The sequence below is a fragment of the Ptychodera flava genome, chromosome 8 (genome assembly GCF_041260155.1).
Source record: "Ptychodera flava strain L36383 chromosome 8, AS_Pfla_20210202, whole genome shotgun sequence".
Taxonomy (NCBI): Eukaryota; Metazoa; Hemichordata; class Enteropneusta; family Ptychoderidae; genus Ptychodera; species Ptychodera flava.
In genome coordinates, this window is record NC_091935.1 from 5,354,740 (window position 1) to 5,378,350 (window position 23,611).

Here is a 23,611-nt window from a genome sequence, read left to right on the forward strand (position 1 = left end):
AACAGAAACACTCAAAATATGTACGTAAACTACAAATAAAATTGAAATGATAAAAGTGCTACAAACAATTATTTTGTAGTTATAATCAGGATAAGTATGTGATAATTAGAATAAGACTGGCAAACATGGATATTGTAACAGAATACACCTGATTCAGAAATTCCCAATAATTAAGAATCAAGGTCAATACACATGAAAATCTGAGCTTTGTCACATTTTATTTGGGATGGGAATAAATGTACGTATTCACCTCTTTAAGGCTAAGCACTGCCTTGACTACCCCTGGGTTATCATCGTTTAACCTCTGTAGTAAGGATTCTCTTAAAAAGTCATCTGTCTCCTCACCCTGTTACAAAGAAAAACATTTCTCAGCGTTAGTATTCTTGGCAAGATTGGAGTGATGCCAATGCTACATGTATGCTGGGTACAATTCAATTGCACCCTAGGGGGTATGTTTGTATTTACTCATCATGAAGGGCACCCTTAGACAGGTACATAATTTCTATCATAAGAACAATATTGCCCGTTGTGCTACAGGTCTTCGGTATGTGTAATTCTTGCCATGAGCTCATTTGTATGCAATGTAACTAAACCACAACAAAAACACCGCGATCAATGTTGATTTCAAGGCAAAATTGGCGTGCCACTGATTCAAGAGAGTTTTCTCTTTCTTCAACAGTACAAGGCTGATGAAAGACATTTCAAGAAATCACCACACTGACAGACTCAAGTTGATGAGTTAAGAGTAGATGGCACATTGATTTAGACTTTTCAGGAAACATAACAATCTAAAATTTGAAACAGATCTCAAAACAAGATATCATCTGGCTAGGTTCTTGGTCTCTTACCTGTTCAATCGTTGACTTGAGGTGCTTGACAGCCATGGCTCTGACCTTTGAACTTGGATGATTAAGACTCAACATCAGGGAGGTTTGGCACTTCTCAACAACCTGTATAGAAAAACCACATTACCACAGTTTTTAACCTTTCATCCCAGTTCCCTGTATACAGGTCCAACTTTACCATAGAAAACAATGGATTTGGGACAAACCATGGTGGTGAAAGGGTTAAGGCTGATTTTCAGTTTTAACAATACAGTTACTCGGTGTGTATCTGTGGAACAGTATAAATGACTCCACTCAAATTTTTCATGCCGAAGATAAATTTGAAAATCATCTTGGATTTTGACATTTGAAAACTGCAGTCTTGCAATAGGCTCTTTGATGGTACACCACGAAAATTCTACAGTATCAACATTTAAAGCGTCTTTAGAAAAGTAAAATTCACACGAATGTACCTGATACTTGGGTCCTGATACTGCCATTGAAATAAAGTGCTGTACAATCTCTCTGTCTTTCTTATCATGGTCTTCTTGCATCGTTTCTTCCAGGGCCTTGTCAACCGACACAGGAAACCTGAAAAGTCATTGTCAAAAAGTCATTGTCAAAAATTCATATTCAGTGCTTTTCAGTATTTACTGCTGGTTAAAAAATAGCGTCAATGACACTGTAGCTCCCATCCTGGACTATTTAGTGTTTGTTCTCTGGTCAGATATTTGAACATGTGTGAAAGGGATAAAGTGCATGAAGTGAAAATACTTAAATGAAATGTACTGGAGACAGTGAAATATGTTTAATGTAATTATTCAGAATATAAAATGGAAAAAATACAGAATTAGATATATCGAATACTGTGATACAACCATTAACTCAACAAGTCATTTACAATGACATAGTCCCCACTTGTAATAGCAGTATTAGTCTTGATGGGGGAGGAAAATGTGGTCATTAAGAAGTATCACTGGAGTGTATATGTTGAGATCTATGGGCACATAGGTCTATATCGTTGTTCCAATTTGAAACACATGAGGCATGTCTAAGTTATGGTTCTAAATCGGGAACAAAGATCAGACCTCTAGCAGTATTGGCCAGCCAAGAAATACATATGCGCATTATAAATGAGGTACAAGATGTGACATCTTAAGGTCTAATATCCTATCAAAATTGGAGGGTATAGAACTTGTGGTTACTGAAATATGCATATATATGTATAATTAAGGTCAAAGGTCATCGAGGTCACATGACATTTTGAAAAAAAAATTATATGGCTAATTAATCCCTATATGCCAAAAAATCAGATCTCTAGCTGTATTCGCTGCCCAGAATTAGATGTGTACTTAATTAATGAGGTAAAGCGTGTGTTGTCATAAGGTCTCCCATCCTACTAAATACAAAGGACATAGCACTTGTGGTTACTTATTTATTGACATAAACATATATTTTAGGTAAAAGGTCATCGAGGTCACATGACATTTGGTAAAAAATTTCTCTCCTATAGTTATCCCTATATACCAAAAATCAGACATCCAGCTCTATTGGCTCGCTCAGAATGAGATATGCGCATAATTATTGAGTACAGTATGTGGCATCATAAGGTGTCCCATCATACCATACATGAAGGCTGTAGCACTTGTGGTTACTGAGTTATGGACAAATATGTATATTTGAGGTCAAAGGTCACCGAGGTCACGTGACATTTTGTCAAAAAAATTGTTTTGCTAAGTTATCCCTATATACCAAAATCAGACCTCTAGCTCTATTGGCTCGCTCAAAATTAGATATGTGCATAATTAATGAGGTACAATATGTGGCGTCATAAGGTGTCCCATCATACCATACATGAAGGCTGTAGCACTTGTGGTTACTGAGTTATGGACAAATATGTATATTTGTATTGCTAAGTTATCCCTATATACCAAAAATCAGACCTCTAGCTCTATTGGCTCGCTCAAAATTAGATATGCGCATAATTAATTAGGTACAATATGTGGCATCATAAGGTGTCCCATCATACCATACATGAAGGCTGTAGCACTTGTGGTTACTGAGTTATGGACAAATATGTATATTTGAGGTCAAAGGTCACTGAGGTCACGTGACATTTTGTCAAAAAAATTGTTTTGCTAAGTTATCCCTATATACCAAAAATCAGACCTCTAGCTCTATTGGCTCGCTCAAAATTAGATATGTGCATAATTAATGAGGTACAATATGTGGCGTCATAAGGTGTCCCATCATACCATACATGAAGGCTGTAGCACTTGTGGTTACTGAGTTATGGACAAATATGTATATTTGAGGTCAAAGGTCACCAAGGTCACGTGACATTTTGTCAAAAAAATTGTTTTGCTAAGTTATCCCTATATACCAAAAATCAGACCTCTAGCTCTATTGGCTCGCTCAAAATTAGATATGCGCATAATTAATTAGGTACAATATGTGGCGTCATAAGGTGTCCCATCATACCATACATGAAGGCTGTAGCACTTGTGGTTACTGAGTTATGGACAAATATGTATATTTGAGGTCAAAGGTCACCGAGGTCACGTGACATTTTGTCAAAAAATTTATTTTGCTAAGTTATCCCTATATACCAAAAATCAGACCTCTAGATCTATTGGCTCGCTCAAAATTAGATATGCGCATAATTAATGAGGTACAATATGTGGCGTCATAAGCTGTCCCATCATACCATATATGAAGGGTGGTAGCACTTGTGGTTACTGAGTTATGGACAAATATGTATATCTGAGATCAAAGGTCATCAAGGTCACATGACATTTTGTCAAAATATCCGAGATATCTGCGTGAACGGATTGACTCACGGATGGACGAACAGACGGACATGAACACAGACCCAATCTATAAGCTCACTGGACTTCATCCGTGGGGACTAAAAATTGTGTCACTGCATCCTTTTTGCAATATGAATACGATGAGAAACTAAATTTTATTTTTCGTGGCCTTATACATGGGAGTCTATGGAGATCTGCCTTATACATGGGAGTCTATGGATGTGTAAACTAAAAATATGCAAATTTCACCACGATTTGCCCAAATTTGGGAAAGGTCACTCCTATGCACTTCCATACCAAGTTTCAAATCAATCGGACTTGTGGTTTCAGAGCAGGAGATTTTTTGACCAAAAATGGGAGAAAATTACAAAAAAATTCATGAAAAATAGCAAGTCCAAGATACTGACCCAAGATGTGCACAATCATTTCATGTCAGCCCAAAGTACTTACATGCTAATTTTTCATGTAATCTGCTCAGTGGTTATTGAGTTTTTCAATTTTGACTGTTTTACATTTTTTCACTTAATTTGCATATTTTGGCAATGACAACTTCATTTGAACAAAATCTCATCTACAGCCCATCATCCATGTACACACCAAATATCAAGATGAAATGTGCAGCGGTTTTGGAGTTTTTGATGTTGACGGACAGACATACAGACATACAGACATACAGACATACAGACATTTCCCAAGCCTATAAGAATAGCTTCCATTGCCATATATACATATGGCTATGGGAGCTAAAAACACTTTCCATTGTGATGTGACTACAAGATACACGTAGCTTACTTATCTTTAGTGACTCTGTAATTTTACACCTGAATGCCAATGGGGGTCCTGTCTTCCTAGCATTAGTAGTTATGGTCTGCCTGTCTTTGGATGCCATTAAAGATAAGGGGCCATGGATAATTAAAACACGTGCATGGCAAACGCAACTTCTGTGTTTAGGGGGGAGGGGGTTTGGCTGTATTTCGATTACCGTGCACAAAAATCGCACTACAAGTCTTCATATCGCAACATCTTGCTACATGATTTTATGTATCACAAAATATCACATTATATCATTGGGTGTGTACCAGGCCAGTACGGTACCAGCGCTACACCAGCATTCTTTTGACATACATGTGAATCAGTGCATAAGTAAAATAACATCACAATGATTTTTGATACACTGTCTCATTTCATTCTATTGGTTGGGTCATTGTTGATTTTGCATTGAAAAGACATTGATTCTAGAGGGGGGGTGGGGAGGGGTTCGGTAGCATATTTGTGATTTCATAGCGACATAATTACTGATTGTTGGTATGCAGATAAAGAATAAGGCTTGGTTGGATTTTCGCACTTCCAAGCTTTCGTTTAGGGGAGGCAGTTGAGACTAAACGCACTTAGTTCGTTTACCGTGTGCAAGTTTTAATTATCCCCTCAATAAACAAATATATCTATATCACTTTGGATAATGCTGAATCATAAGAAATACAATAGAAGTACTAAAGATGACTCCAAATTGTAGTATGGGTGAGTATCAAACTGGTATACTTCCAGTGTTCTCTATGGCTTAGAAAAATAGACAGATGACCAAATCACATTACCTTGCATAATTTGCATATTCTTTTGTTGTGAAAATGTATTCTTTTGTATATGTATTTGCATATGAACAGATTGCTCCAAAAACTTAGAGGCAGCCCACCCATAAAAATTCCTTTGTGGAGAACCCAGATGTGGAGAACCCTGACTTCATGTTGAATTTTGAGTCGAACACACATTTCTTATTAGACTGCATAACACTTGCAAGGTCGTACACCAACGGCTGTACTTGTTCTGAAACAATGGCTTGATTTTGCAAATGGCAAACTAACATTAACAAGTTCAAAGGGAATCAATGTATCCACGATCAGAGTATGAAATGCAGCTTGTTCAGTGTAGGCAGAGAAAGTGTAATAATTTTGATATGATAAAATGCATGTAACTGCATTGCAGAGGAACATTATGATCGCAGCAATCTCACCTTCTTTCAGTAGCTTGAATGATTGGAGATAACTTAGTCTTCAAAAATTCACAGTTCTCACTGGTGTTTCTGCTAGTCTCCTCTTTGCAGAAATCTACGAACTCTCGTAGAAGTGACCTGGTGAGGTAAAGGAACATTGTGCTGTAGATCATAATATGCCCTGTCTGAATGAAGTTATCTGATTGGCCAGCGGCAGGGAATATATTATGATCTAGATGACTACAGCTCTGAAAAGTGAATAACACACTAAAACTGAAAACCTAAGCATTATGCTAGCAGCGGTGTGAGAAAAAAATTTGCACTCCCTAGCGCCTGTACACTCTTGCTGATCATAGCTTTCCAAGCATGCAGCAAAGCCTTTGGTTGGTTATGATTATACAGCATTTACACACGAAACAGTTCAATGATCCTACCCATCAGACAAGCTCGTCAAAGCTGTGATATGGCAATAGAACAAAAGCACTGTAGTTGAGCGGTTGGAGTGTTTGCATGCATCTGGCAGTTCCAATACTATAAAATGTATATTTTGAGTTTTGAAATCAAACAAGATGTTCAGATGAAAGAGATAACACTACTACACAAAAATAACAGTTACTGTAGCCTTGTGCCACTGTATTATTAAGATGAATGGAAAAATTAATTTTCTTTGCTCACACAAAAAAGTTATTTGTTTAATCCAAACAGCGTAATACAATTTATGGGAAGGAGCTCATGCCACAATGAAAACAATGGATAGCTTCATCAAAACTTGCATAATTGATACTCACTTGACTAACAAGTCTGTTATCTCAAGTTCAATTGAAACATCACGGACAACATTCTCCAGCAAAAGAGCGAACTGCACTGGTCCAAATGACGCATCATCTTCACCTTCACTACTTGTTGCCATGGCCACAGTTTCTGTGACACTGGCATGAACCAGCTGGGGTATGAACAGCTTCATGAAGGGTGTGATATTGTATGACTGTGACAGTTGTTCTAAGATCTGTATGATGCCAGCCAGCTTGCAAAGCCGCCTGAAAACACTACAAAAACACGACACGAATTAGAAAAGAAGTGTTTCTGAGTGAATTTATATGTAGAAGGTTGTATGTGAGAACTCCAATTCTGCTGAATCAAACAATTATCTATTTTACACATGCTTGGCATTATGAATCTTAGGTTTTTACCTCAGAACTTTATATATTGGAAGCATGTTTTCTTTGTTCACAAAAAAGCAATTAGTACAATCCAAACACTCAAATAAGATAGTTGATAATGTTGATAAACATCAAGTTACGTCTATGCCTTTCAAAATATGCCAACAAAGGTGAACATGTAAAACAGAAAAATACGATCACTGTATACATGTACTTTGTGATATTTTGGTGGATTCAAATTTGGATTTATGGTAAAACACGTTCACAACGTTTGTTCTTGATAACACTTACCTCTTGGGAAGTCTATCTACTTTCTGAGTTTGACAAATAATGGCTACACATGTGACTGCTTCTGTCGATACGTCAAGCGTGATGTGCTGAAAGAAAATATGATAATGTCAGTGAAATTCTAGTTTAGTTTAGTCTAGTAATTTTCAGTGGTCTGTAACGCCAAGATTTACGGATGTAACAACACATGCGAATCCATGACGCCATTTCAGTTTTTCAGCTCAGCTTAGGTTAATCCCACATCTGTACTGGCAATCTTCCTTCAATAACTTGCAATACATTGCACAAAATAATCTGTACTTGAATGTTTGTTACACATGAGAATGTGGAAAGTGTGATCAGACTGTGAGGCAGAAGAATGATAATGAAGAGAACAACTTGACATGTGTTTGTACTTTCATTACTCTGTTCAAAATGGATCATTCACACTCATTAGCTGAAGTCAATTTACAACACTGAAATAAAGATACCAGGCCGAAGAATCAGGTTTAATATCATTACGGAAGTGTAAAAAATGGTCTCATGCATGGTTATCTACAATATCAAAAATTTGTTGTTGCACAATTAATACAAATGATTTTGCTGAAGGTTCAAACTTCCCAAAGCATGCATATATTTATTTCATTGTCCCTGTACACAAATAGCTAAACCTTTCATTAATGTTGTTGGGGCTAAACAGATTGTTTCACTAAAAAGGGTGGACCATGGCATTGCAAATTAAGGGGTGAACCGATATGAATTTCACAAATTCATAGACTTGGGAAATTACCTTGCAAATGCTTCGCAACATGGGTTTTATGAGATTCATCTTCATGTTGGCTTTGACAGCTAGCTGACAGATGATCATGTAGGACGCAGCTTTGTAATCGTTCACTTTTGATTCCAATCCCTTCAAGATGTAGGGTAACAGAGCCGAGATTAACTTCTCTGAAACAGTATCGGCAAATTCAATGGCACCTACGATGGTAGTGGCATAGAAAGACAGGACTACTCGCAGTGTTGTCATCTTGGAATCAGAGAGATTCCTATGTGCCTGCAAAAGAAAAAGAACTTGTTTCATGACGTAGTCCATGATTATACATATACACTGGATACATACAGACTACAGTATGGCACCTTCTAGTAGTCAACCAATCACATAATGCTAAAACAATTAAGCTAAGCATTACAATTATGTGATAAAACCCGAGTACGAGGGCTCTTCTGGTATATAAAGTCCAACCCAACGATAAAATGTCGAGGGCCGCAGGCCGAGACAATTTTATCGCAGGGTTGGACTTTATATACCAGAAGAGCCCGAGTTCGAGGGTTTTATCCGACTTAAAAACTATCGCCCCTAACTGATATATTTTCGTTTTCAATGTGTTTACGTCAACCGTCCCTTTGTCAATGTAACATGTGTAGGATATGAATTAAAACTTTTATTTGTGAAATAGCCTTCCAATGTAATGGAACATCCTATAAATGCCCTAGGCCACATTATATAAATGCCCTAGGGCACAGCAGATTTTTTGTTGCAGCTGGTTTCCGCTGTGTTACCAAATTTGAATATTAAAACGTACCAGATGTCTACAGAATATGACATGTTCACTTTTGATTGGACAGTTCTTTACTACAGCGCTGTCATTCGTTTCTGGAATTTGGTGACCAAGGCTTTATGAGTAAATAAACACCCTGAATTGAGCACTCTGATTGGTCAATCAACAGTAGATAGTTTTAATTATGTGATAAAACACATGAAGATGACTATAAATTATGACTTTAAGGACTGTACCTTCAAATCAAACTGTGATGCTTGCTACATTTAAATAAAACTTTGAGATTTTCACCAATGTTTTCGATCGAGTGTTACCATTTAATTGTGACATGCAACAACACATACCAGCAGATATTTCAAACAGTAATGAGTGCGTGTCAGGGAGCTGTAGCACTTGTAGAGCCTTGGGTGAACACTGAAGATAAATCACAATTTACAGATGATGTCATTCCTTAATTTCAAAGGTTTCAACAGTAGTTGCTAACTCATAACCCATACGTTTGTCCTCACCTTCACAAACTTTGGAACCATTTCACAGATGAAATGCAAGAAGCCAAGGTCTTTGTAACAGCGATTTACCATTGTTGATTTTGCCAACGGAACTCCTGGTTTCTGTAAGCAATGATTAAAAATAGACTGTAAATCTAGTAGAGTATATATAAAGACATTGTACTACCTGTATGTTGGTCAGAAATAGAAGTGACAGTTATCTGAATTATTTGTTGTACTCAGAATGACTGATGATTGTTTTATGAGGTAGTCCATGATTATACATACAAACTACAGTATGGTACCTTCTAGTCAACCAATCACATAATGCTAAAAAAATTAAGCTTTGCGTTACAATTATGTGATAAAACACATGAAGAGTACATATAAAGACATTGCACTACCTATATGTAGGTCAGAAACAATTCAAGCGTTCACAAAAGTCACAGATGAATGGGCCATACTTATTTCACTGTGACAAATGTTTTAAGCTGAGTCTCTGTAGGTCAGCTGGCAAACTCATCTCCACTGAGTATCTGAGTGATCTTACGTATGTAAGTGTAATTCATTTATTCCAGAAATTCTTATGCATCCAAGAAAATCAAAACAATTTACTGACTTGACTGCTACTCTGGCACTCTTAAAAACTGCTTCCGCGCTCTCATGAACTCAGGGGAAGGGTGCCTTTTGAGCTAATTGTAGGCATAATGACTCAAGTGTGTTCTTGTAGACTCAAGAAAATAATACATGTACTGATACAGGGCCAGAAACTGCTTCATCGACTAAAAAAACAATATACAAATCCTTAACCTGTTCATCCCCATTTCCAGTGAACAGATCCACAATCACCATGGATAACAATGGATTTGGGCCAAACCATGATGGTGAATTGAATTAAAAGTGGGGTACTGATACCGACGATTAATACCTGCAGTGGGTGGAGCCAATTCCATTTGTTGGTTTCTTCACTGATTGGCAACAGCTGTAGCATGCGTACAAATATCTTAGTGTCATGATATGGAATAATACACATCATAATGTCGTCTACATTGTACAGATGAATATGGAATCTGTTGATCAGCCATTCAAGGGACTTCTGGGCAGGTTTCAGCAGGAAGTACGGTGACAAACGCAGAAGGAACTTGGAGATTTTCTTGTCCAGTGTTTTATTGACCTCTGCAGTTTGCACAGACCGTTCTAGTGACTTTGAAGCTTCATCAAAGAGAGTCATTTCAAATTCTTCAAAAGCTGGATCAATGCCAATTAGTTCCTCAAGTCCATTTACACCTGTTGGAATCACAGAAAGATTGCAAAGTTAAAGTTAAGGGTGGTACTCACAAAACAGTATAACCATATATGGTCCCTCAGCAATTTCAATGGGTTCTTCTTGATATATCAAAGCAATCATACTGGGGAATAATAGATATGTGAATGTTCCCATACACACCCTTTTCTCATGTTCCTTATCCACAGCAAAAACACTGACTACATATCTTTCTTTTGGGAAATTAAATTTCATCACCCTGACATTCTCAGAAATGGTCAGTGTGTTACCATCATCTTAATATAATTTTCTGATCTGTGGTGTGAGGACTAAATTATCTTGAAACCTGTTGTAAAAGTCAAGTTAACTTTCAGACTTCACTGCATCATAGTTAGAGAAATGAAAAATATCTCCTCTTTTAATAAATGTCAAACATCTGTAAACTTTAAATGATTAGTTCTCAAAATGCAAGAATTTGCAAACTGATTATTTTTTATTCTTGATTTTAGGGAAATTTTATGGAGTTTCCTTTTGCAATAACAAGCAAAGTTTTATAGCTCTAAGAGAACTTTTAAACTTACAGTAGCAAAGGCTTTCAAATTAATGAACAAACAAGCAAAAGTTGAGTATGTTCTTCACAAGCTATACACAATGAAATATTAGTATGATAGATCCACAGGTCCAAATTTCTGTCTCTAGGGGAACTTCAACCTTTCAGTTTCATACAGAATGGCTGGGAAAACTAACACAACATTTTTTGTTTGACATTCGGAATGGACATCCGTGATGCCTTCCATGGGAAACACATGATTAATCAATAACATGGTAGCCTTTCATCTGAAAGTGAAGTAGAATTATTCGTTGCACAAGAATTGCCAATATATGGACACAGGAGAGCTTTTTGATATGTACAATATAACAATTGATTTCATTAGATACATTGACAGAATCCTTGACACTCTATTACCCATGGCTTCCTCAGAGAAGTACTTGAGAATTTCATTTTGCTGTGCAACAAAGGTTCCACACTGCCAGCTACATATAACTCAAGGAAGGTTGAAAATCAAACTGATAAGAGTAAATGTTGATCTGGACACAGATACTGGAAAAAAGATAGTTGAAAGGATAAACTTACCAAGAGCATAGAAGGTATCTCTGTTGAGGGAGGCTGCTTCCTTGGGATCGAACAACAGCGATGCTTTGTCCTTGTCTCCTGTCAAGAGACTACGTGTTTGTGGTAGGGCAAGCCTCTTCAGCTGATTGGCCAGAGATGTCATGCTTCAAGTTTTGCTCGTACCGATGGCCTTGCTAGCAAGCTGCACAAAGATAATTTCATAGGGTTTCAATCATTTCAGTCTTGAACTGGTTGACTGGATCCAGGGCGAGATCAACAAAGCGTCAGTTGGATTGAAAGGTTCTCTTGTCACACTGCATTCACAGTCCGGTCTCATCTTGCTGCGGTTCCGTAGCCCTGCTACTCCCCCACATAACCAGCCAAGGAGTGGCAGGGCTACGGAGCCGCAGCAAAGTCTCATCGTGCCAGACCTCCAACCCCCTAGCTGCAAAATTGTAGCTCTACGGTGAGGCGGTCGGTGAGTTTGGTTTTTGCGACCTCGCTCATTGGGAGGTCGCAAAGACGAAACTCACCGAACAGCTACAGTATTTTGCAGCCACCAACCCCCTTGCTGTGGATCCGTATCCCTACCATTCCCTTTGCTGGTTGTGTTGGGGGAGTGGTAGGCAGTGTTCGTGCTACCGCTCGCCAGACGGCAAAATGGCGAATTGATTCACTCATTGGCGACTCAGACGGTCAGAACAATCGCCAGACTGGCAACTCAAAATTTGTACATTCGGTGCCTTTGTTCTGCGATGTTCTGTTGCATTGCGGTGTTTTGTTTTACTTCTTGGGAAGTCTTTCGCCATAGTACTATCGTACTCATCTAAGTATAAGCCCTGTCACTGTTCTCAGAGTATAATGGGTCGTACAAGTTGGTAAAATTACTTTTCAGATAAAAGAAGCTAATGGGACATCGAAGTTCCCGTGATAGTATCGTGAGCAAAATGGCACGTATACCCAATACATGTGCTTGTGCCCCTCCGAAATGTCCCCCGTTACTAAATAGAATAGTCCCACTCTAGTTACGTCCGCCATTGTTCATGTTCACGCTGTCCTGTTTTCCGGGAGGTTGTCAACATGCAATTTCAGTTGTTTTCAGCGATCATCCTTTCATCTGTGAAGAGCGGTTTTACCGGTGACCATTACAATTAGGGATTTTAGGTCACGTGACAATTGTGTTGAACGTACGCGTTCGATGCAGGTCTAGTCCGAACTTTCGCGTTAATTCTTAAATAGACCAAATAATCAGAGAAAATGAAACTGTAGTGTTGAAGATTATTATTTTAACTTCATTTTGGGAAATTTTCACTTTTGTACTACGATAAATGGCAAAGCAGCACGACTACAAACTCACGCGTACCGGCGATTTTGGCGTCCATTATGAGCGTTGTGCCGTGACCTCGAATGTCCCGCGAAGGAGATCGAACATATACCTCTTTGATAGGCTCTCCGCATGACTTATTCTGATCGCATCACTATTTTTTGGGTTGGTACGAAAGTAGAGATCATGGGCTTCATTTTGAGGGGGCAAACGTTAAAATCGCCGAGAAAAACTCAATCTGTGATCAAACTTTGTGTTTCGTTTGTGTTTTTTTGAAAGAAAATCTTGATTTCCTTAAACGTTCGGCCCAAAATTAATTTTATGAATAATATTAATTGTATTCTGCAATAATTACGAGTCTGACGATGCGAAAAATGATGCTTAAGGCTCTTTTTAGCGAGTATGGTTTCACCCCAACTTTACATCCGGGCACTCCCAGGAATCACATACAAGTAATCGGCGCTTCGCCGCATGTTCTGTGTCAGGAGATCTAAGCTGAGTTCCGACGTTCATGATTTTGCAGCTAGATTTGTCTGATTTCTTATCTAACGCAAGGAACTAGAGAAATATACTTTACCAGGGTTTTACATCACTTTTTACTTTTGAGAGTCCCTGGGACCCTGGTGTTAGAAAATGGGAGTCCTACATCAAAATATGGGGGTCCCAATTTATTTCAAAAGAATATTTTATTGTTTATCCATGCCATGGTCTTCACTGTGTTCAATTAGTGTTATAACACACAGCAAATGGTTGCGCATTTCTTAAAATTATTCTTACATGAAAATTCTAGTTCATACTGAGGTCCCTCATTGATCAATTCAAAGAACACTATTCATAATTGAAATGATCTCATAACTTTAATGACAGTTCACAAGTTGTGAAATTTGAACAAGTATTCAAATTTGTCAAATTGACAAGAAGGTAATTTCATACTCTGAAATGGCATTCACCTAGCAAGTCCAGTAGGTTGAGTTCACACTCTGCCAGCAGCTCCTTCAGCAAATAACCTAGCATTGTTTATGAAGTCAAAATCATCTGTGATGGGGCCAACCAGTTTGATGAACATTAGTCTATTAAGCCTTTGAGGACTGAGTCTATTTCGTGCCCACTGTTTGATGGCATTTTGTACTGAAAAGCCCCTTTCACATGGGGCAGAGGACACTGGTATAACAAGAGCAATTTTAGCAAGAATGGCAAGATCGGGATACTCCTCTGTAAAATCAGTTAGCAACAGCTTGATATACATATCAAAATTCAGTGCGTCCGTGTGAGATCTTGTGAAGTGTTTGTAAACAAGAAAGTGTGCCCTAGCTCTATCAGCATCAATACCTGGTGTATTGTTATGATGATTCAACAGTTGATCAAGCTGGTTGACCCCATAGTCAGGTAGGTTGGCCAAATTTTCAGGATATCTGTGTGGGTTTAGAATTACATCAAAACATTCCAGAATATTCATCTCATCATCTGGAAATCTGCAATCTAAATTCTGCAGTAGTTTGTTGATATAATTTTCTCGTACACTACAGAAGCTCTGTCTGAGTGGCTGATTGTAAGTGATTTGAATGTTTTTGTATGTTTTCTGACCATTGCCAGAGACATCACCCAAAGCATTAAAGACTTCTCTGACAGTGTGTGAATCATTAGTCATTGTATTCAATGTGTCCCAGTAGACTGAACACTTTTTTTGATATGGGATAGGTTGACAGAATCTTTCTGAAATGTAAGGCTCAAAATTCCAATCACAGTAAGGACATCAATCAATAAGGCAGTGAATAGCAGAAACAATGAATTGGAGACAAATTTCAACAGCCCATCAGCCTTTCCCCCTTTTTTGTCACTTGCAAGTGCCAAGGCAATTGGCTCAAAACTGATGAAAATCATCTTGACAGCTGATTCAACCGACAACCAGCGAACAGATGTAGGCTCAGTTATTTGTTTTGCCTTCCCATTCAACAGAGTTTGAATTTCTCTAAGTTTGTCATATCTCACACTAGAGTCATTAAAGTATTTATACAATGAATGGATTATATTATGATATTCTTTGCAATATTCAATATCTCTTCTCTGCCTGCTTGAGAAGCAGCAAGATTCAATCGATGTGCAACACAATGCACTTGAACAAGGTTGGGATTTCTGGCTTTTAATTTTTCACCCAACCCGTTCAAACGACCGGTCATTACGGCCGCCCCGCGTCTGTTCCCAGTCCATATATTTTGTCTACGGCCGCGTCACAGATTTCTTTCCTAGTCAAAAATTCAATCAAGGCGTTTTCGATCCCTGCAGCAGTGGCAATTTGCTGGTTACCAAGGAAAGAAACATTCGCCTCGCCATTCTGAATATATCGAACACATATGGCAAGTTTCTTATGAACGGTTATGTCACAAGTCTCATCAACATTATACCGATGAAATCACTTGCAAGTTGCATGTATGCTATGAATCAGGGACTTCTCGATCACACGTTGAATACACTCTTCAAACTCCATAACTATCTGAGGACGTTTGTAATATTCAATGTCTAAGCCGTTCAGATTCTGTAGATGCATGATGTCAGTGAATACATCGCACGGAAGGTCACGTTTAGCAATCAGGTAAACAGTACGTAATTGTGCAGCGTACGCCTCGAGTTCTTTACTCATACCCTGGCACCTAGGTACCTGCCGGTCCTCTGCAGATTTGCGAGCAGTAGTAAATTGTGACCTCAAGCTTAGGATTTTAGCACTTGTGAGATGACTTTTCGAGTCCTGATGACGAGTGAGAGTTGAATGTTGAAAATTAGAACAACCTTCCGTGAATGGGCATGTAACATTCGATTTCAAACATGCATCGCATTCCATGACGTTTCGCTCTTCAGAATATCGAAGCCATTTAAATCTATCGAGCCAACTTCTGTTGAATGTTCGTAATTTTGCTGACTTGGCCGGGGGATCTGATGTATCAGTATCGCATGGCGTAGCTGCTGTTTCGGCTCGACCGAACCTACATCGTGCTGGTTGCTGCGGCCGTCGAAAAACTTTCGCAGATCGGCTTGTTTTGGGTATTTGACACGACCCGCCATAATGCATAATGTATTGATCGCCGCAAACAAGAAATCGACCAATTAAGAATCAGTTTACATTTTGAAAGTCACTTTTTACGGTAGTAAAATTTGTTTCGCGGGTACCATTGGTCATCAAACAGTGGAGGCCAATGCACTACGGAGCATTCTATTAAAGTATGGGTCGGTAAGGTTTACTGGGATGTGTTTTACGTGTTCAGCAGCTTCGCGAGATATACACCAGGAACAGATATTTGTGCGTCCGAAGGGACGCGTAGTTTAGTTTTTGAGGGGTCCTGGGTCCGGTTTTATGCGTAAAGGACGCAGAAATGCGCGTCATGTAAAACCCTGTTTACCCTTTCAAACGTTATCTTGTTCGAAGTAGTTTGACTTCCGGGTGATATTTTTGGATAGACACTGAGTGAGAAGTTGTCAAGCCAGCACTGCACTGCAGTGTAGGCATACGCACGAGCACCACACTTTGCCGATACTATACTGAAATTTTAGTTTCTATCTTTAGTTCCCGAGAAGGGGACTATTTTGGTTCTCTCTGAAGAACAAGGCCATAGATTATTAATATGTTCTTTCCTCATTGATGGTGTCCCAGACTTTGAAAAAGTTGTATTTATACTGGTTTGTATTTTGGACCGCTGACTTCGACATGTTCGAGGGTCTATGTTATTTCCGGGGCAGCTTAACTTTGCATCCAGTTTAATGCAGTTGTTCATTCTATAAATGCGTGTTGCTGTTTTACGGCATTGACAAAGGGTTGAGAACGAAGTTTTTTTGACTTTTTGGAAAAGTTCTTTGTTTTAACTTTAAATCGACATTAATCAGACATATTTCATAATCATTTAATAAAAGTTGTAATCACACAAAAAAATTTTAAAAAAAATTCGAAGTTCGAATTGAAAAAATCTAAAAAAATATTTTGTTAAATTTAAATCAAGTTCTAAAATGTCACAGGTATCATTTGATTGTTTACAGGTATTGTTGTTTATTTGTTTACCTTGTAAATATAAATCTAAACTTTTTCACATATGCAAAGTAATTTGATGGAATATGATTATCATATTTCTGTAGATGTTCACGATACATAATGCATACAGCGATCAATGTCACAGGTATCATTTGATTTTTTACAGGTATTGTTTTTTGTTTACCTTGTAAACAGCATTCTAAATAACCTTTTTCACTTATGAAAATTAAAAACCATTGAACATTTCGTCAGCAATATCCACAAAAAATTTCATCAATTTTCAATAAGAAATGCTTGAGTTATTGCAAAAAGCACAAGAAATGCAATTCTAGTTTCCTCAAACAATGTTCAAAATGGGGTCACCTGGTGGTTATGATAACTACAGGTGGCATAATTTCTAAACAGGAGAAAGTTTTTTTCAAATTCAACAGGACATATCTCTGCATGTACTGAACCGATTTTCATCAAACAAAATGCAATCAATTGGTCTTGAAGAGAGCTTTCTTTTGATATATAATTTATTATTATTGTAGCTGTCTATCAATTTCATGTAAAATCCCTATTACAATTTTCACTGCTATGCTGTTGTTTAACAAGACACGGACCGTTTGATCTTGGAAAGTTTTTAAGTAGAGTTGCTTTTACCTGCAGCCAATGCACATGCCAGTTCACGGGTTCACACCATGCTCTTGAACGTGAATGGCAGCACACATGTCTTTGTTTCACGTTTATATTTTATCTCAAGGTATGATTCAAGCTGAAATGTCACCAAAATGTCACTTCTTCATCGAGGGATTATGCAAACCAGTTTGATTTAAAACAGCTTTGTAAAACACTGTTTACTTAGGGACCGTCTCAGATTGTCGCAGAAGTTCAAGAAACGAAATTTCTTCGTTTAGATCAAAACCCCCCCCGGATCCCCCCTCCCCTAAACGAAACTTCAAAAGTGCGAAATGTTCATGTCTGCCTGAGAGTACAATGTTGCATTTTGCTATAGCTAGTAAAGACGTATTCCCCTAGCCACATTACAACAACAAACCGAGGCTTGGTCAGCAATGCCCTAATGCCAGCACTTGCAAATGCAACTCCGAGTAATCGTCATACAGTACAGTCCACGCAGAACCTGTCATTGTGCTCGCATTTTGCGAGCACAATGCCAGCACTCTAAGTGCATTATGCCAGCACAATTGGGTGAAGTGCCAGCATTTTACGAGCACTGTGCGAGCACTTTACGGGCACTGTGCCCGCACTGGACAAAATGTGCCCGCACGATGCGGGTATTGAACTCAAAAAATGTGTGCCCAGAGGTAGTTGTCCGTGACAACATTGCTACACTTGCCTAACTGAATTAGCGGCGGCTGGGAGTAACTGAATAATCTTGAGTCCTAAAACCAGCTCCAAACTCTCTTGTCTGCCTAAGGCAACTCTAAAATCCATAAAAAATCTTAGTCGTAGACAGGTCACAGTAAGATATTATCACATGCGTACAGTATGCGTACAGCTCTGAAGAAATCTACCTCAAACTCTGCTGGACCTCGACACTAGACCTCTCACGGATCGTGGTCTAAGGTTGAAACACGGACGTGTAGACCGTGGTTGGACGTGCTTTGTGAAAAATTGCAACAAGTGAACATTATTGTGGCCATTACAATAAATAAAGTTCATGATACGTATTAGTAATATCACAGGCACAGACACATATGCCAGGGGAATTTTCTGAATGAATTCTTCGTCATTTGCCGTATAGTAGACATCGTACATGAACTAAAGCATGATTGCGAAACCTGATACATAGAAGAACCAGATTGTAAACCATTTTATATTAGGGAGGGTGAAGAATAACAAGTTTTGAATTGTTGCCCGGTCAATTTGTTGTATTTGAAACAACGCATCCTTTTTACACAGGTAAGGAAACGAGAGCGCCCAGGAAATAACAACTAGCATCGAAATAAAATTTGTTTTTGAAATCAACAGCTTGTATTTTTGTCCTGAACTTTTTACGATTACACGAACGACTTTGCTCTGGATCCGACTGTCTATAGTAGACACTGCAGTTAGCAATATCGAGTCACTATCATACTGAAGTAAAGTCAGCGGTGATGGCGTAGGAAAATGCAAGTGTTTTCATTGGCTTACTGATTTTTCGTGCTAATTCTGCCGTGTTTGTCGCAAAAAAATCGAACTGAAGTTTCGAAGGTAGCCGAATCGGCGAACCATTTTGCTGAGATGCCAAGTCCGAGTTTTGTAGAGGGACCGTGGTCCATGGATGTCACGTACAAAACTACATCCGCGGTCTGTCCGGTGCTTGTCCCTTTTCAAAAATATCTGAGCCATCACGCATGCACTGTGTTGAAAGAGGGTCAGTAGTACACTCTACGACTAAACCAGGCACTGAGATGCCAGAATGTGAAACGAGAAAACCCAGTTCCAAAATGACCTATAAGTCGCGAAAGTATCCAGACTGCAAACTGCATGCCCTGTCCGATTGGGCATTTCCAAGCAAATATGGCTACCGCTAAGCCCGAATGTAGCCATCGTGTAAAATACAATTCTAGGCTTCGGTGAATTAAAGCAGGCGGCTTTATCCGACCGGGAAATATGACGACAGAAGTTCTAAACATTTATACAGGTCCTGTATTGTATTACGATGTACCGTCCCTCCAGTTTAGTGTAGAAAGTTAAAAGCATAACATTTTTTTAAAAGTTATATCGATGCGATACATACTATTAAATCTGAGACTCTTTCTGTCAGTTTTGGGCTGCTGGTCTTCACAGCAACTTGCGTCTATCGGCTTTAAAAAACGTTCAAAATTTTCGTGGTAGACTTGAGTCGAACGTCCTTGGACCAGAACTGCGACCCTTGTTTCGTGACGAGTCAAACATACATTGAAATGTAAATGTACCAAAATTTACAAATTGAAGTGACTTGACTGAAGTAATTTCGTGGTCAACATGTATTTGACGTTCAGAAGTGACAGATAAAAAACGTGAATAATTCCCTTTTGTCGAATTAAAAACCCTCTGTGGGACCGTGGTCTGATAAAGTCCCATGGGAGCATAATACTTTGAGGAATTCGCCTGCTATTCTTGGAAACTGCTGGTTTCCATAGCGACCATGCGACGTATAGACCATTGACTGTTGACCGATGCGGTCTCGTTCAATAAAACATTTTACATGCCGAACTTTCACTTTGAACCAAAGATTCGAGTCATATAAAATGATGGAAATAGCAAAAATACCTCAAAAGTTGTCATTGTCTGAGTAAAAACGCACCATACATTTTCCCATACATATCAAGGCTATATACTGTCAACGTAATTCAATTCTGCAAACTCAAAGACGACGAACATGTTCTTCAATAAATCGCATAACCCGTGGAGAACAATACATTTCCAGAAGTTCTCCGTATGGTGAAAATTGGTGTCATACATGCATCTCCGCGTTAGCGCCCCGACCAAAACTTTTATTGCAGTTTTAATCAGGTGTAATATTCAGACAATCGCCGGTTCAGATTTTTTAATTTTTAGGGGGTGGAAATAAAAACATTATCTTTGAAATCCTTGTGTGAGTCTCATTTATTCCAAACTTTTACTCGTAATTCCTTCTTCAAATTTGGTGGCCCTTAAAAGGCCAACTTGTTATGTGGCACATTGACTTTATTTTGTTTTAGTTTTTGAATAGTCAAATGCATTGTCGACATTTAAAACTGCGTCAAACAACGATTTAATCGCAAGTATTTTTAAATCGTACCGACTGTAACACGAACCTCGGAAAGTTTAATAGAGAATTTTGGTGCTGATGTATCCGTGGATCAAGGCTGATACCAGCATGCATTATCAAAAAACATCCAGTACGTTAGTGTTTCTACAAGTAGTGATACGTCTGCTTTACTTCAACACTAAAATGTCGCGTTCTTTGACACGTTGATGCGAGAAGCGACATCGTTCTTTCGTTACGACTACCCATTGCACTGAAGTTATGACTGAAGTTGGCAGTGGGGAAAATGCCGCCAATGGTAAGAGTACCCATGTTTCAGCGTGGTTGAGTTCATCTAAACAATAACCCACTTGCAGATTCGAAACGTTAAGTTCGTGGATTTATTTCTTCAAAAAATTAAGAAATTATTTTTGTAAAAAAAAAATATTTATTCCTTTAAAAGTGTTTCCGAACTTGATAGTATACACCAGCAATGTGATCGCAATTATTTAAACAATCATGCCGACGCGAATCTTTACTGTAAATTGTTGCATACTTCGATGACCTTTGTGACCCATCGCCTGATCATGCTGATTAGTGCGTAGACGCTAGTGAATAGGCCGAGGACAATGTTTGCTCTGGGTGGCGATTGCAACCCACGTCAAGTCTTCAAGGTCATCTGGACGACAGTGTAGCAAAATTTGACGTGTTTCCCGGGCAACTCTTCCCGTTTCGGCCCCAAGCTTTTGTTCACAATGTCTTCTTCTGGTACCTCAATGTATTATTCGATGTGGAGGGAATGTCGTCGCCCGAACGACTGTCTATGTCAACGACAATGAAGACCTGTGGTGACGTAATAGACTTCACTGTGATATACTAATAACGTTCAGAGTCGGAGTACGATTTAGAACACACTGCACCGCGCGTATTTTACAGAGTTTGATTTGATCAACGTAAAAAACGACATGAAAAAGACATATTTTTCTGCAGCAAATAGTTGGGGGCGGGAAACATTTGAAATTCGGTTCGTCAGGTGTCGACTCGAACGGAAAATACTATCAGAAACTGGCTCAGTGTTTTAGTTTTCGTCACTAAAAAGTTTGGGTTGGAACAGTTTTGAATATCGGACTTTTTTGGCATGGTATTGTCTGACATTATCACAAAAAAGACGTGATATTTTCCAAGATTTTTGGCCCCGATTTCGTTCGGAGTGCATGGGAACAATTTGACAAATGGACCTTATCGGGTATTAGCTCATATGTAAAATATAAGCAGAAGCCGTATTTTTTTGTAGTTTTTTTTCAGATGGTCGTAATGACCCGGGAAACAAATTTTAATGTTGGACTTATCGTGAAGCACCGGTGGCGATGAAAAATTACGCAGCGTCACCGTAGTTTGTATGATTGCGTTGGCAGTATGATGATCATGACTTTCTCTACATCGACTACCATGTTGTCCATTTAATATTTTTCGTACGGAATATCCGAGGAACGTATCAAAACTTCATTGAGATTTCGGCATGATCGGCAAGAAAACAAGTCGAGCGCTGTCGCCCAAAACGAATATTTTGTTTTCATGTCTGTGGAGAAAATTCAAGTTATTACTTACGAACATGGTCAGTTTACTCCACTCACATTAATCATTTTATTTGTGCCACTAATAGTGATAGTTGGCTAGAAAAAATGCTGATAGAGACGTTCGGCTGGTGAAATCATTGAAATTTACGAGGACAGGTTTACGAAGCAGAACCTCAATCGCGATTTTTGTGCTTCTCAGTTCAATCGTTCCGTACATCGAAAGGAAAAACCTAACCATATAAGAGTATGCGTCTTGTAGAATTTTGGTCTTTCCAGGCGTCACACAAAACAACCTCACCTGCATGTACATACCGGTAATATCATTGTGATAGAGGGACCGCGATTACTGTATATCGAGAAAGTATGACGCGCTACAGGGGAGTAAGCAACGAAACGTAATTTCTGACCTCCTTTCATTTAATTGTATGGCATAAACATGATAATGTGAACCGAAAATGAGAGTCACGATTACGATTAGGCATGAAAAAGAGGAAGAAAGCCGTGAAACTGTCACAGAAGTTCAGCATTTTTAGTTCTAAATCGTCTTTTTTGACAATTGAAAAAAGAATATGAGCTCGTATAGATTAGAGTAATTCAAGTTCACAGGCATCACTCTGCCATGATAAATCGTCTTCCTGTTATAAAGTACACATTTTGAAAAATAGAAAACAGATCAAGAATTTTTATTGTTGTGTTGACTTGTCTTCTACGATGCGTTACGGTTATGGCAACAACTTACATGTACCTATCGTCACAATCGCAGCCTCACTCAGTTTCTTCAACACCATGTTCTCACGACCAGTGATGTCATCTTATTTGAGAAATTCGATAATTTTCGATCGGACTCGATCTTCACAGCGCACCAAGTCAGAGTAACCCAATTTCACAGTAACAGATCATGCATTGTACGTAAAGAGTTTTCACTTTACCCCCGGCCTAAAATCGTACTAGTATTTGTAAATGACACTAAACGTCGCAACTCCCACCCAATCAGCAATGGGTCAAAGTTCGGCTGAGCCGATGACAAAACCCAGCACTACAGTAGCCACTTGTACGTCCACTTGTTGCAATTTTTGTCCACAAGAATGAAACTCTTACAACTTACATTCTCATGCAACAGCGTTCAACTCAGCCATACATTCAAGGTCAAGGTGTGAATGTGCCTCACATTGCAACAATGCCCGCACAGTGACGATGCGCGAATCGTGCCCGCACACTGCGGGCACACTGCACTTTATCTGCCCGCATACTGCTGGCAATGATGCTCGTTTCGTGCGCGCACAATGCACTTTTTATGCGGGCATTGTTCCCGCACCAGTGACGGGTTCTGCGTGGACTGTACTGTACGGTTCAGGCGATTTACCCATATATGGATATCCCTCACTTGTTATAGGAAACCCTGTCCAGTTCTGGCCGTTCCAGTATGCATTGACTGTGTTGATTGCGTTGTCGCAGACACTTGCTTTGATTCCTTACAGCGAATTTGGGCTTCGGTTATATCAGTCTGTTCACATGGTGGTTTCCT

The 23,611-nt window shown here is 38.9% G+C and overlaps 1 protein-coding gene across 2 annotated transcripts in view; it reads right to left on the reverse strand.

Annotated features, from left to right (window-relative positions):
- LOC139138261 (HEAT repeat-containing protein 1-like) overlaps nucleotides 1-23,611 on the reverse strand; it is a 64,017-nt gene that overhangs the window by 38,802 nt on the left and 1,604 nt on the right. For both annotated transcript variants that reach the window (XM_070706568.1, XM_070706569.1), the window contains exons 2-11: nucleotides 11,495-11,675; nucleotides 10,024-10,382; nucleotides 9,117-9,218; nucleotides 7,839-8,102; nucleotides 7,073-7,158; nucleotides 6,410-6,667; nucleotides 5,643-5,759; nucleotides 1,298-1,415; nucleotides 849-950; nucleotides 251-346 (exon numbers count right to left, since the gene is read on the reverse strand). In XM_070706568.1, coding sequence (XP_070562669.1) covers nucleotides 251-346; nucleotides 849-950; nucleotides 1,298-1,415; nucleotides 5,643-5,759; nucleotides 6,410-6,667; nucleotides 7,073-7,158; nucleotides 7,839-8,102; nucleotides 9,117-9,218; nucleotides 10,024-10,382; nucleotides 11,495-11,636 — 1,644 coding nt within the window. In that variant the 5' untranslated portion in view covers nucleotides 11,637-11,675. The remainder of the gene's footprint in view (nucleotides 1-250; nucleotides 347-848; nucleotides 951-1,297; nucleotides 1,416-5,642; nucleotides 5,760-6,409; nucleotides 6,668-7,072; nucleotides 7,159-7,838; nucleotides 8,103-9,116; nucleotides 9,219-10,023; nucleotides 10,383-11,494; nucleotides 11,676-23,611) is intronic.